This window comes from Somniosus microcephalus, chromosome 5, assembly GCF_052327205.1.
Source record: "Somniosus microcephalus isolate GS21.2 chromosome 5, FLI_Smic_1.0, whole genome shotgun sequence".
NCBI lineage: Eukaryota > Metazoa > Chordata > Chondrichthyes > Squaliformes > Somniosidae > Somniosus > Somniosus microcephalus.
Window position 1 is genome coordinate 219687595 of NC_140991.1, and position 16124 is coordinate 219703718.

The 16124-nt window shown below is 49.8% G+C and overlaps 1 protein-coding gene across 4 annotated transcripts in view; it reads right to left on the bottom strand.

The window, feature by feature from the left end:
* adcy2b (adenylate cyclase 2b (brain)) overlaps positions 1-16124 on the bottom strand; it is a 779528-nt gene that overhangs the window by 474855 nt on the left and 288549 nt on the right. Inside the window, exon 1 of one of the 4 annotated variants that reach the window (XM_085988703.1) lies at positions 365-515. The exons of the other annotated variants lie outside the window; for them this stretch is intronic. Within the exon in view, the coding sequence (XP_085844829.1) occupies positions 365-403 (39 nt within the window). The 5' untranslated portion in view covers positions 404-515. Of the gene's footprint in view, positions 1-364; positions 516-16124 lie in introns of those variants that run through there. 4 annotated transcript variants of the gene reach the window in all.

Sequence of the window (16124 nt, forward strand, 5' to 3'; positions counted from 1 at the left end):
GAGGAGAAATTTCTTCACTCAGAGGGTGGTGAACCTGTGGAATTCTCTACCACAGAAGGCTGTGAAGGCCAAGTCACTGAATATATTTAAGAAGGAGATAGATAGAGTTCTAGACACAAAAGGCATCAAGGGGTATCGAGAGAGAGCAGGAATATGGTATTGATATAGAGGATCAGCCATGATCATATTGAATGGTGGAGCAGGCTCAAAGGGCCGAATGGCCTACTCCTGCTCCTATTTTTCTATGTTTCTAAGTTTGCCTTTTGCCAGTTGACCCTGTGCCACCTTGTCCTACTTTGATTGTATGCCTTGGTGTAATGCTCCAAATTTACTTTATTATCTATATAATTAATACCTGATATACCTTTATACTTTGAAGACTGAAGTGGCCAAATTTTTCCATCTTCTGTGATAATTTTATCCACTGTACTACCTCCAGGGCTTGAATGTCACCATTACATCTCAGTTACCAAAAGTGCATTACACATGTCTGCAAAGTGACAAATGGCAGCTGCAGGGGAAGTACAAAAAGACAATATAAAATTCCCTGATGGCTTTGTGAGCTCATTCACGACTTGGAATAATTTGCATTCTATTCTAAAACATGAATAAAACTTAAGCCCTGATTTTAACTCGCAATCTGAGTTTGGCGTGGTAGTAACAGAGCGAGTGTCAAGTTCGTTTGGCCATACTGTAGTGAGGCCTGAGCCATTTTAACTCCCGGGCCTCATTTCCATCTCCTAAGAGTCTCCCACCCAAACTTATAGGGGAAACAATGGGATTTCAGGACAGCAATTGGGAAGGAGGGGAAGGCCAGGCCAAGGGAGGTCTAAGGTACCCTCTCGGGCCTTTTCTGAGCCTGCTCCTGCGCAACTGCACGTTAAAATCATGTTGGGGTCCTATTTACGTCGTAGGACCCCTACTTTTGCACATTTATGATGCTCTTGCTTGCCGACAGCGGGCTTCACACTACCTGAAACACGGTAGGTAAAATGGTGGCGGCGACAGGTGTGAGCGGGGCACTAACATGGAGGGGAGCATGCTGCCTCTATTTTAACACCATTCTCATCGAGCGTGGGGGAGGAAGGGTTAAAATCATCACTTTAAAGTTGCTCCACAATCCTTTGCAATAAGTAGGCAATACAGATAGATGTGTGATAAGTCCAATTCAGTGAAGGCGACGGAAAAGGGATGGCTTGAGAGCAAGGACGGAGAGAAATACCATAGTGAGCAAAGCTTACCGTACAATTGGAAAAAAAAATATGAACAAATTTGTAAATTAAAACATGAATGATGAATTTGATTAAAATATTTATATTATATTCATTTTTAACCTTTTAAAGAAATGTCACTGTTGGAATGGGTTTTGTATAGAAATGTCTGTTTATCATTCTGTATATCATTTATCAAGAGTAAATTGGGCCTGTTCCTGGCTGGGGTGGAGATCACCTTTTACAGAAGGTAAGTACTGCAGGAAATACAGGGACAGAATGATCTCCTGGACGAGTTTCGATCACCTAGATGAGTCGGAGAGGAATTTCCCAGATTTTTTCTCCCAAATTGGCCATTGGGTTTTTTATCTGGTTTTTCGCCTCTCCCGGGAGATCACATGGGTTCGGGTGGGATGGAGAGTGGAAGTAGATTTGAGGTTAGGATCAGATCGGCCATGGTCTTATTGGGTGGCGGAGCGGGCTCGGGGGGCCGATTGGCCTACACCTGCTCCTATTTCTTATGTATCATTCACTCTCATTTTCAACTAATGTTTACTATTTTAATCACTTCTCTAATGAATGGTAGAAACAAAAAACTGGAGACCATGGAATACGAATTACATCCACAGGTGTCTGTGACTTTGTTGCTCACAAATTGATTGCTCATAACCTTATCAACCTTGGTGTCATGTTTGAGCCCAAAATGAGCTTCCGACCACATATCCGCGCCACCACTACGTCCACCGATTTCCACCTCTGGAACATCGCCCGACTCCACCCCTGCCTCAGCTCATCTGCTGTTGAAACCCTCATCCATGCCTTTGTTACCTCTAGATTTGCCTATTCCAACGCACTCCTAGTTGGTCGCCCACATTCTACCCTACATAAACTTGAGGCCTTCCAAAACTCTGCTGCCCCTGTCCTAACTCGCACCAAGTCCCATTCACCCATCACCCCTATGCTCACTGACCTACATTAGCTCCTGGTTAAGCAACGCCTGGATTTTTAAATTCTCATCTTTATTTACAAATCGCTCCTTGGCCTCACCCCACTCTATCTCCGTAATCTCCTCCAGCCCCACAACCCTCCGAGATATCTGCACTCCTCTAATTCTGGCCTCTTGAGCATCCCTGATTTTAATCACTCAACCATTGGTGGCCATGCCTTCAGGTACCAAGGCCCTATGTTCTGGAATTCCCTCCCTATACCTCTCCGCCTCTCTCCCTCTCTTTCCTCCTTTCTCTCTTCTCTTCTCTTAGGCAGTCCCTCGGAACCGAGGATGACTTGCTTCCACATTAAAAATGAGCTCGCAGGTGACTGATTAGTCCAATGCAGGACCTACAGTCTCTGTCACAGGTGGGGCAGACGGTGGTTGAGGGGGCGGGTGGGTGGGGTGCTTGGGTTGAAGTGCGCTCCTTGCGCTGCCTGCGCTTGGCTTCCGCTTGCTCCCGGCGAAGAGACTCGAGGTGTTCGGCGCCTTCTCCTTTAAGATGTTCCTTAAAACCTACATCTTTGACCAAACTTTTGGTCATCTGTTCTAATATCTCCTTATGTGGTTCGGTGTCAAATTTTGTTTTATAATGCTCCTGTGAAGCGCCTTGGGACGTTTTACTACGTTAAAAGCACTATATAAATACAAGTTGTTGTTATATGTGTGGGCATATGTATTGAGTGGCCTAGAAATGGATGGCGGTGTGCCCGTTTTTTGGGTGCTAAACCGACGTCTAAGCCTCCAATGTGGCAGGCTGAAAGCACAGGTTCATTATGTAGTGTGCCGCCCGCCATATTGGTGTAGGCAAAAAAATTGGTGTCCAGGGCCCACAACTGTAACAGGTGTCAGGGCATTTCAGTATTCTAAGCGGCTTAATGCCTGTTTGAAGCCCCCTGAAATATTGGGTTTCCCTAAAAACAGCTGGGCCGGCTACATTAAATAAATCCAGGTCTCAATGCGGCTTAACTGGCGGTCCTTAAAGGGACCTTTGTAGCGAGAGGATTCGAGTACAGGAACAAGGATGTCTTGCTGCAGTTGTACAGGGCCTTGGTGAGACCACACCTTGAGTATTGTGTGCAGTTTTGGTCGCCTTGTCTAAGGAAGGATGTTCTTGCCATGGAGGGAGCGCAGCGAAGATTCACCAGGCTGATACCTGGGATGGCAGGAATGACGTATGAGGAGAGATTGGGTCGATTGGCCTTATACTCACTGGATTTAGAAGAATGAGAGGGGATCTCATTGAAACTTATAAAATTCTAACAGGACTAGACAGACTAGGTGCAGGAAGGATGTTCCTGATGGCCGGGGAGACCAGAACCAGGGGTCACAGTCTAAGGATGAGGGGTAAACCATTTAGGACAGAGATGAGGAGGAATTTTTTCACCCAGAGAGTGGTGAACCTGTGGAATTCTCTACCACAGAAGGCAGTAGAGGCCAATTCATTAAATATATTCAAGCAGGAATTAGATATATTTCTTAAGGCTAAAGGGATCAAGGGATATGGAGAGAAGGCAGGGACAGGGTACTGAATTTGGAGGATCAGCCATGATGGCATTGAATGGCGGAGCAGGCTCGAGGGGCCGAATGGCCTACTCCTGCTCCTATCTTCTATGTTTCTATGGACCGTTGCTGGTCACAACTAACAACGTAAGTGATTAAAATATACTTACCTGAATGTGAAACCGAGAGGAGGAGGAGTGCTCCTCCGGTTCCACATTCAAAGCAAGCCGCTGCCAGAGAATAACGTCAGTATATATTATGACTTGTCAATAATAATTAACTCCCAGCTTTGACCTCTGCTAATATTTGAATCTAATCACAAGGTCATAAAATTAACACTTCACTCCTAATTTTCATCAGGTTTAGAATAACTACAGATACATTTCATATGCTTGAGGGGTTGATCAAGAACACTGTTCTTATTAACATCCCTTGTGCATTATAATTTTCGTAGTGCAGAAGTAGGTTTTAGATGATTCAAAAACCTGACAGCACAAATCAGGAAAATTATTTGCAATTCATATATCTGACAGGTATCCTGCTTAGAATAAAAGCAAAAATAGTGATTGCTTTCTCATGATCAACCCTCTTTCAATCCAACTAGTCATTATTTTTAATTGTTAAGTTAAAAGGAAAAGAAGCAGTCAGTTACTGTAAAGATAGTGCGGGTAGGGTAGCTACAAAAAGGGCTGATTTTCCAGTTGGGCGCTCCTGGAAAGTAAAAGCTCTTGCAAGGAGCGTGGGTGTGAAATCTTGGGCCCAAAATCCCTAATTTTCTTTCCATTTATTGGGAGTGCCAATTGGGAAATCTGACCCAAAATGACAACAAAATAGGACTGCTTTTCATCTTGGCCCTGGTGAGGACCAAAATGAAAACAGAAAACTCCAGGTTGTAGACCTGCTATTTCCCAACTTCTCACCAGGAGAGCCCAATCATGAATAGCCTTATCAGGGAAACAAAATTATACATTTAATAATCAATACAATTTCAATCAGAGTATGTACAGACATTAAACAGAATTAAAATTCAACAAACCATCTTTCTTTCAACAATTATTCTGCGTGAATTCTCTTTATATCACTTTGATAAATGTAGCACAGAGGTGGTTGTAGCTCAAATAGCTCCTTAAAAGCAAAATGCTTTAAGTTAAAAATATGACAAAATACATGAGTGAATTCCCATGGAGATTCGTACACACTTCTGTTTACTTCCCTTCTTTTGAGTCACTTACGTATGTCTGTAGTCAAAGGTTCTATTTCTATTCAGTTTAAATGTAAAACACTGGGGTCGATTTTAAACCCCTCGCTAGGGTTCCTAACGCTACCGTACTGACTGGGAGTTTCCCGGAATCGGGGGTACCTCTACTGAGCTCTGCCTTCATCAGTCCAGGAGATCAGCTATTTAAATTTCCCACCACAGTGCACATCCCACCAACCCCCCCCCCCCCCCACCCCGCCAGCGCCCCCACCCACTCCCCGCTCTCTGCCCAGTGACCTCACCGACTGCTACTGTAAAACCTGCGACTCGGAGATGTCACCCAACTACCGCTGCAAGGAGCTGCAGCCCGTTGAAGCGCAGTCCGCAGAGGGCTGGAGTGTCAGGAATCAGGAGCATCAGGAATAGCTGGTGTCGGCATTCGGGGAGTCTCTGAACTTGTGGGGAGGCTCGAGAGTGGGGTTAAGAGAAGGAAACTGGAGAATCAAGGGGAGACTGGGGAATAGAGACCAGGGGGACAGATGGAGACTGGGGACAAGAGATCAGGGGGACAGATGGAGACTGGGGACTAGAGATCAGGGGGACAGATGAAGACTGGGGAATATAGATCAGGGGGACAGATGGAGACTGGGGACTAGAGATCAGGGGGACAGTTGGAGACTGGGGAATATAGATCAGGGGGACAGATGGAGACTGGGGACTAGAGATCAGGGGGACAGTTGGAGACTGGGGAATATAGATCAGGGGGACAGATGGAGACTGGGGACTAGAGATCAGGGGGACAGATGGAGACTGGGAAATAGAGATCAGGGGGACAGATGGAGACTGGGGACTAGAGATCAGGGGGACAGATGGAGACTGGGGAATAGAGATCAGGGGGACAGATGGAGATGGGGAATAGAGATCAGGGGGACAGATGGAGACTGGGGAATAGAGATCAGGGGGACAGATGGAGACGGGGAATAGAGATCAGGGGGACAGATGGAGACTGGGGAATAGAGATCAGGGGTGTAATGTATATACCTTTAAGTGGGGAACTATCTTTTACAGCTCATGTATACTGCAGTACCGGCAGTGACCACACCTGTATATAGCCCTGAGTAGTAATCTGTACAGATCAGTTGCAGGTGAGCCACGTTGAGTAAACACCTGTTGTACCGTTCTCCGCAGTCTGTGTCTTATTATACACGGACGCAACATTGGCGACGAGGCAGGTTCGAACCTACCTGCAACTCTGCATCACCTCCCGGGGATTCGTTCCTGGAGATCAGTGGATTGGAGGTCAAGGCCAGAAACTCGGGCGTCGACCACGGGCAACCGCCCAGTCATCCAGCAGAGATTCGAGAATTGCGGGGGAGGCTGTCGAGAGCCAGGCTTGGCTTTCCAGTCGAGGTGGTCCAGCGAAACGGGCTGGCAACAGGTAGTGCGCAGACCCTTCCCGGACAGCGGCGGGCTAGAGCCTGACCGAGCGGCACAGCAAGGGGCCGAGCAGCGGCGACGGGGGAGAGAGAGAGAGGGCAGAACGCACAGGGCGCAGCCGGTGTTCAGGGGCCGAGCAGCGTCGGGGAGAGAGAGACACGTAGAAACCCGCGAGGCGCCGCCATTGCCACGAGGACCGCCGGGAGTGGCGTTGGCAGCAGCGGGGGAGGAAGGAAAGCGCGGGAGATGCCATTTTAAGCCATTGGGAGACGCCATTTTAAACCACACCCAAAATGCCGAAGAGTGGCAGTATCACCGCATTTGACAATGAAGTCGAAGATTGGACTACATATGTCGAACGAATAGAGGTGTACTGCAAGGCAAATGAGGTGTTAGATGACAAGAAAGCGTCGGTATTGTTCAATTTGATGGGTGCAAAGATGTGTGGTTTATTACAAAATCTAGTAACCCCAATGAAGCCAATGGAAAAGTGTTTTGAAGACATAGTAATGATACTAAAGGAACATTTAAACCCCACACCGCTGCTGATAGCAGAAAGATTCAAGTTTCACAAATGGAACCAGCATAAGGATGAAAGCAATGCTGATTATTTAACAGAACTGTGCAAACTATCGAAACACTGCCAGTTTGGAGCGGGACTGGCAGATACCTTAAGGGACAAGTTTGCATGTGGGCTTCAAAGTGAAGGAACCCAGAAACGGCTTTTATCTGAAAAGGACCTTATGCTGGAAAAGGCTTTCAGCATTGCGGTATCATATGAAGCAGCAGCACGGGGCGCTGCAGAGATACAACAGAGACCGCAAGAATACGGCACAAACGAAATGTCATATGGAACAGAGAAGTGCTATCGCTGCGGCAGAACAACACACAACCAGAATGATTGCTGTTTCAAAGACAAAGTGTGCAGACAGTGTGGAAAAGTAGGACACATAGACGAGTCTGCAGGTCGGGAAAGAAAACCAGCAATAAGAAACCTACCAAAGAAAAGTACAAGAAGGTACATAAGATGACAGAAAATAGTTCAGACGAACAAAAGAGTGATAATGACTCCGAAAGCAGGGAACTGAGTTGTCTGAAACTACATAATGTGATCACAACGGAGGATCACCGAACCATTTGGGTCACTCTCAAGATAGCAGGAGTCCAGGTAAAGATGGAATTGGACACAGGATCAGCCCTAACAGTCATAAACCGACGGGACTACGAGCGGCTATTCTCACACATACCCTTGAGAGAGACAAAAATTATTTTGAAGACGTACACGGGGCAAAATGTCTACCCCAAAGGAAAAATAAGGGTGACCGTTATATATAACGGTACGGAAACACCAAAACTAGACCTGTACGTATTACAAGATGGAGGACCACCATTACTGGGACGTGAATGGATCCGGAAAATACAACTGGATTGGCATTCCATACAGGCACTGACTGCGGCTAACAAAAAGGATGACGACGTCACAACTGGGCGACTGTCAAAGATCCTAACTGACGCGAAAGAAGTGTTCCAGCAAGGACTCGGAACACTAAAAGGCATGACAGCGACGATTAAAATTGAAGAAAACGCAAGCCCAAAATTTTTTAAGGCCAGACCGTTACCTTATGCGATTCGCCCAGCTGTCGAAGCAGAGCTGGAGAGTCTGGAACGTTCAGGTGTACTGTCCAAGGTAGACTGGAGCGAGTGCGCTACACCCATCATCCCTGTGATGAAAAAGTCATTGAGCAGCACGCCTGGGGAACCAAGGAAGGTTCGCATCTGTGGGGACTTTAAGGTAACAGTGAACCCGGTCCTTCACACCGTACAATATCCACTTCCGCGGATTGAAGATATTTTCACCTCGCTACCTGGAGGGAAACGCTTCACTAAGATTGATCTGGACCAGGCGTATCTGCAAATGGAGGTAGAAGAAGCATCAAAAAAATACCTCACAATCAACACCCATAAAGGTCTCTACCAATACAACCGGCTGGTATTCGGGGTAGCATCAGCTCCGGCTATTTGGCAGAGGGCAATGGAACAAGTCCTGCAAGGGATCCCAGGGACCCAGTGTTATTTGGACGACATCCTGGTCATGGGCGAAAATGACACTGATCACCTTGCCAACCTGGAGCAGGTGCTCACTAGATTGCAGGAATATGGGCTCTGAGCTAACCGCCCCAAATGCGAGTTTTTTAGAAAACAGATCTCGTATTGTGGCCACGTTATCGATAAAGAGGGGTTACATAAGTCCCCAGAGAAGATTGAAGCAGTAGTCAAGGCTCCAGCACCGGAAAATGTCTCACAACTGAGGTTGTTCCTCGGGCTGGTAATCTACTACCATAAGTTCTTGCCAAATTTGTCTACAATACTACACCCACTGAACACCCTACTGCAAACTGGGGTGCCATGGAAGTGGAGTGACGAATGTAGACGAGCTTTCCAGAAGAGCAAAACACTAATCACATCGAAAGAGGTATTGACCCATTACAACCCAGCATTACCAATTCGGTTGGCGTGTGATGCGTCACCCTACGGCATTGGAGCGGTGCTGTCGTACAAATTCTCGGACGGCTCAGAGAGGCCAATAGCCTTTGCGGCACGATCAATAACCTCAGCCGAGCGTAACTACGCCCAGATTGACAGGGAGGCCCTCAGCCTAGTGTGGGGAGTGAAAAAGTTCAATCACTATCTGCACGGGCAGAAATTCACCTTGCTGACGGATCACCAGCCTCTTGTCTCCATTTTTAATCCGAAGAAGGGCGTTCCAGTGATGACTGCGCAACGACTACAAAGATGGTCACTTTTTCTAGGGGTGCACCACTATGAGATTGAATATAAGGGCATGAAACAGCATGGAAATGCTGATGGGCTATCACGACTGCCACTGCCTACTGCGGAGGAAGCACCAGCAGTGGATCCTGTCGAAATATTCCATTCGACTATAGTTGAATACCTACCGGTAACTAACGCTTCTATCGAAAAGGAAACCCGAAATGACCTGACACTGTCTCGGGTATATGATTTGACGGTGAAGGGATGGCCAGCACATGGCGACTCACTGTTGCCAGCATTCTCGACAAGGAGAGAACAGCTGTCAGTGTGCCGGGGGACCTTGATGTGTGGATCCCGAGTGGTAATTCCACCCAAGTTAAGGGATAGAGTGCTCAATGAGCTTCATGAGGGTCATCTGGGAGGGGTAAAAATGAAAAGTCTAGCCAGGGCTTATGTGTGGTGGCCGGGAATCGATAAACAAATCGAGGACCTGACCAAGAGCTGCTCAGGATGCCAGAAAGTCCAAAATGCACCACCACAGGCCCCTCTACACCCATGGGAGTGGCCCTCATCTCCATGGCAACGGGTGCATATTGATTTTGCTGGTCCATTCATGGACTCAAGCCGTGGATGCGCACTTGAAATGGCCTGAGGTCATCAAAATGTCCTCCACCACCACGGAGAAAACTATTGCAGTCCTACGGACCATTTTTGCCAGGAATGGCTTGCCAGAACAGATTTGCTCCGACAACGGACCACAGTTTGTGTCCGAAGAGTTCCGGAGGTTCTTGAAAAAGAATGGGGTAAGGCATTACACATCCGCCCCGTTTCATCCAGCCACAAATGGATTGGCTGAGAGGTTCGTACAAACCTTTAAGAAGGCAATAAAGGCTATGTACAATGACAACATTCCGCTGCAGCACAAGGTGGACAATCTCCTGTTCGCCTACCGGAATACGACACATGCAGTCACCAACCAGGCCCCAGCCATGATGTTCTTTAACCGAAGGTTAAGATCTCACCTGGATTTGCTCAGACCAAACGTACGAAGAGATGTTGAGAGTAAGCAATTCCAGCACATCCATGAGAAGCCAACAAGGAGCTTCAATGTAGGGCAACCAGTCTTGGCCCGCAACTACCGAACAGAAAAATGGCAGCCAGGAAGGATATGCACACGGCAGGGCCCACTAATGTACACAGTGGACGTTGGGGAGAGCATCGTGAGACGCCATGCTGACCAGATCCTAGAGTCACAGGAACAAGTCAACCCCATGCCTCGCCCATACGTACCTGGTGATGAACCCGACGTACAGGTCGCATCTACCCCAGAAACAGTAGCATCGGAAGCTGATAAACCAACCGACGACAGGGGGCCAGAATCGCCTCCGCACCATGATCAAGACACTCGGGAAAGGCGCTATCCAGAAAGGATCAGGAAGCCTCCCCAAAGACTGAATATATAAATAGACTATTTTCAGCTAATGTTGCATGTTAAAAGTGTTAATTGTAATTAGTTTGATATTTAATTGTTAAATGAGTTTTATGGTACTGCTAATCTAAATGGGGAGGAATTGTAATGTATATACCTTTAAGTGGGGAACTATCTTTTACAGCTCATGTATACTGTAGTACCGGCAGTGACCACACCTGTATATAGCCCTGAGTAGTAATCTGTACAGATCAGTTGCAGTGTGAGCCACGTTGAGTAAACACCTGTTGTACCGTTCTCCGCAGTCTGTGTCTTATTATACACGGACGCAACAAGTGGGACAGATGGAGACTGGGGAATAGAGATCAGGCGGACAGAGGGAGACTGGGGAATAGAGATTTGGGAGATAGATGGAGACTGGGGAATAGAGATCAGGGGGACAGAGGGAGACTGGGGAATGGAGATCAGGAGGACAGATAGAGACTGGGGACTAGAGATCAGGGGGACAGAGGGAGACTGGGGAATGGAGTTCAGGGGGACAGAGGGAGACTGGGGAATAGAGATCAGGGGGACAGATGGAGACTGGGGAATAGAGATCAGGGGGACAGATGGAGACGGGAATAGAGATCAGGGGGACAGATGGAGACTGGGAAATAGAGATCAGGGGGACAGATGGAGACTGGGAAATAGAGATCAGGGGGACAGATGGAGACTGGGGACTAGAGGTCATGGGGACAGAGGGAGACTGGGGAATGGAGATCAGGGGACAGATAGAGAATGGGGACTGGAGATCAGGGGACAGATGGAGACTGGGGAATGGAGATCAGGGGACAGATAGAGAATGGGGACTAGAGGTCATGGGGACAGATGGAGACTGGGGAATGGAGATCAGGGGGACAGATAGAGACTGGGGAATAGAGATCAGGAGACAGATGGAGACTGGGGAATAGAGGTCAGGGGGACAGATGGAGACTGGGGAATGGAGATCAGGGGGACAGATGGAGACTGGGGAATAGAGATCAGGGGGACAGATAGAGACTGAGGAATAGAGATCAGGAGACAGATGGAGACTGGGGAATGGAGATCAGGGGGACAGAGGGAGACTGGGGAATAGAGATCAGGATGAAAGATGGAGGCTGGGAGATTGAGATCAGGGAGACAAACAGAGACTGGGGAATAGAGGTCAGGGGGACAGATAGAGACTGGGGAATGGAGATCAGGGGGAAAGATGGAGACTGGGAGATTGAGATCAGGGGGACAGACAGAGACTGGGGAATGGAGGTCAGGGGGACAGAGGGAGACTGGGGAATGGAGATCAGGGGGACAGATGGGGACTGGGGAATGGAGATCAGGGGGACAGATGGAGAATGGGGAATAGAGATCAGGGGGACAGATGGGGACTGGGGAATAGAGATCAGGGGACAGAGGGAGACTGGGGAATGGAGATCAGGGGACAGAGGGAGACTGGGGAATAGAGATCAGGGGGACAGATGGGGACTGGGGAATAGAGATCAGGGGACAGAGGGAGACTGGGGAATAGAGATCAGGGGGACAGATGGGGACTGGGGAATGGAGATCAGGGGACAGAGGGAGACTGGGGAATGGAGATCAGGGGACAGAGGGAGACTGGGGAATAGAGATCAGGGTGACAGAGGGAGACTGGGGAATGGAGATCAGGGGACAGAGGGAGACTGGGGAATGGAGATCAGGGGACAGAGGGAGACTGGGGAATAGAGATCAGGGTGACAGATGGAGACTGGGGAATGGAGATTAGGGGGACAGATGGAGACTGGGGAATAGCGATCGGGGGACAGATGGAGACTGGGGAATGGAGATCAGGGGACAGATGGAGACTGGGGAATGGAGATCAGGGGAACAGATGGAAACTGGGGAATAGAGATCAGGGGAACAGATGGAGACTGGGGAATGGAGATCAGGGGGGCAGATGGAGACTGGGGAATAGAGATCAGGGGAACAGATGGGGACTGGGGAATAGAGATCAGGGGGACAGATGGGGACTGGGGAATGGAGATCAGGGGGACAGATGGGGACTGGGGAATGGAGATCAGGGCGACAGATGGAGACTGGGGAATAGAGGTCAGGGGGACAGAGGGAGACTGGGGAATAGAGATCAGGGGAACAGATGGGGACTGGGGAATGGAGATCAGGGCGACAGATGGAGACTGGGGAATAGAGGTCAGGGGGACAGATGGAGACTGGGGAATGGAGATCAGGGGACAGAGGGAGACTGGGGAATGGAGGTCAGGGGGACAGAGGGAGACTGGGGAATAGAGATCAGGGGAACAGATGGGGACTGGGGAATGGAGATCAGGGGGGCAGATGGAGACTGGGGAATAGAGATCAGGGGAACAGATGGAGACTGGGGAATGGAGATCAGGGGGGCAGATGGAGACTGGGGAATAGAGATCAGGGGAACAGAGGGAGACTGGGGAATAGAGGTCAGGGGGACAGATGGAGACTGGGGAATGGAGATCAGGGGACAGAGGGAGACTGGGGAATGGAGGTCAGGGGGACAGAGGGAGACTGGGGAATAGAGATCAGGGGAACAGATGGGGACTGGGGAATGGAGATCAGGGGGGCAGATGGAGACTGGGGAATAGAGATCAGGGGAACAGATGGGGACTGGGGAATAGAGATCAGGGGGACAGATGGGGACTGGGGAATGGAGATCAGGGGGGCAGATGGAGACTGGGGAATAGAGATCAGGGGAACAGATGGGGACTGGGGAATAGAGATCAGGGGGACAGATGGGGACTGGGGAATAGAGATCAGGGGAACAGAGGGAGACTGGGGAATAGAGATCAGGGGAACAGAGGGAGACTGGGGAATAGAGTTCAGGAGGACAGAGGGAGACTGGGGAATGGAGATCAGGGGGGCAGATGGAGACTGGGGAATAGAGATCAGGGGAACAGAGGGAGACTGGGGAATAGAGATCAGGGGAACAGAGGGAGACTGGGGAATAGAGGTCAGGGGGACAGAGGGAGACTGGGGAATAGAGATCAGGGGAACAGATGGGGACTGGGGAATAGAGATCAGGGGGACAGATGGGGACTGGGGAATGGAGATCAGGGGGGCAGATGGAGACTGGGGAATAGAGATCAGGGGGACAGATGGGGACTGGGGAATAGAGATCAGGGGGACAGATGGAGACTGGGGAATGGAGATCAGGGGGACAGATGGAGACTGGGGAATAGAGATCAGGAGGACAGATGGAGACTGGGGAATAGAGATCAGGGGACAGATGGAGACTGGGGAATAGAGATCAGGGGGACAGAGGGAGACTGGGGAATAGAGATCAGGGGGACAGATGGAGACTGAGGAATAGAGATCAGGAGGACAGATGGGGACTGGGGAATAGAGATCAGGGGGACAGATGGAGACTGAGGAATAGAGATCAGGAGGACAGATGGAGACTGGGAAATGGAGGCTCAGGGGAGAGATGTAGACTGGGGAATAGAGATCAGGGGGACAGATGGAGACTGGGGAATGGAGATTAGCGGGACAGATGGGGACTGGGGAATGGAGATCAGGGGGACAGATGGGGACTGGGGAATAGAGATCAGGGGACAGATGGAGACTGGGGAATGGAGATCAGGGGACGGATGGAGACTGGGGAATAGAGATCAGGGGACAGATGGAGACTGGGGAATGGAGATCAGGAGGACAGATGGGGACTGGGGAATAGAGATCAGGAGGACAGATGGGGACTGAGGAATAGAGATCAGGAGGACAGATGGAGACTGGGAAATGGAGGCTCAGGGGAGAGATGTAGACTGGGGAATAGAGATCAGGGGGACAGATGGAGACTGGGGAATGGAGATTAGCGGGACAGATGGGGACTGGGGAATGGAGATCAGGGGGACAGATGGGGACTGGGGACTAGAGATCAGGGGGACAGATGGAGACTGGGAAATGGAGGCTCAGGGGAGAGATGTAGACTGGGGAATAGAGATCAGGGGGACAGATGGAGACTGGGGAATGGAGATTAGCGGGACAGATGGGGACTGGGGAATGGAGATCAGGGGGACAGATGGGGACTGGGGAATAGAGATCAGGGGGACAGATGGAGACTGGGGAATAGAGATCAGGGGACAGATGGAGACTGGGGAATGGAGATCAGGGGACGGATGGAGACTGGGGAATAGAGATCAGGGGACAGATGGAGACTGGGGAATAGAGATCAGGGGGACAGATGGAGACTGGATCATAGAGATCAGGGGGACAGAGGGAGACTGGGGAATAGAGATCAGGGGGACAGATGGAGACTGGGGAATGGAGATCAGTGGACAGATGGAGAATGGGGAATAGAGATCAGGGGGACAGATGGAGACTGGGGAATAAAGATCAGGGGGACAGATGGAGACTGGGGAATAGAGATCAGGGGGACAGATGGAGACTGGGGAATAGAGATCAGGGGGACAGATAGAGACTGGGGACTAGAGGTCATGGGGACAGAGGGAGACTGGGGAATGGAGATCAGGGGACATAGAGAATGGGGACTGGAGATCAGGGGACAGATGGAGACTGGGGAATGGAGATCAGGGGACAGATAGAGAATGGGGACTAGAGGTCATGGGGACAGATGGAGACTGGGGAATGGAGATCAGGAGACAGATGGAGACTGGGGAATAGAGATCAGGGGGACAGATAGAGACTGAGGAATAGAGATCAGGAGACAGATGGAGACTGGGGAATAGAGATCAGGAGACAGATGGAGACTGGGGAATAGAGATCAGGATGAAAGATGGAGACTGGGAGATATAGATCAGGGGGACAGATGGAGACTGGGGAATGGAGATCAGGGGGACAGATGGAGACTGGGGAATAGAGATCAGGGGGACAGATAGAGACTGAGGAATAGAGATCAGGAGACAGATGGAGACTGGGGAATAGAGATCAGGATGAAAGATGGAGGCTGGGAGATTGAGATCAGGGAGACAAACAGAGACTGGGGAATAGAGGTCAGGGGGACAGATAGAGACTGGGGAATGGAGATCAGGGGGAAAGATGGAGACTGGGAGATTGAGATCAGGGGGACAGACAGAGACTGGGGAATGGAGGTCAGGGGGACAGAGGGAGACTGGGGAATGGAGATCAGGGGGACAGATGGGGACTGGGGAATGGAGATCAGGGGGACAGATGGAGACTGGGGAATGGAGATCAGGGGGACAGATGGGGACTGGGGAATAGAGATCAGGGGACAGAGGGAGACTGGGGAATGGAGATCAGGGGACAGATGGGGACTGGGGAATAGAGATCAGGGGACAGAGGGAGACTGGGGAATGGAGATCAGGGGACAGAGGGAGACTGGGGAATAGAGATCAGGGTGACAGATGGAGACTGGGGAATGGAGATTAGGGGGACAGATGGAGACTGGGGAATAGCGATCGGGGGACAGATGGAGACTGGGGAATGGAGATCAGGGGACAGATGGAGACTGGGGAATGGAGATCAGGGGAACAGATGGAGACTGGGGAATAGAGATCAGGGGAACAGATGGAGACTGGGGAATGGAGATCAGGGGGGCAGATGGAGACTGGGGAATAGAGATCAGGGGAACAGATG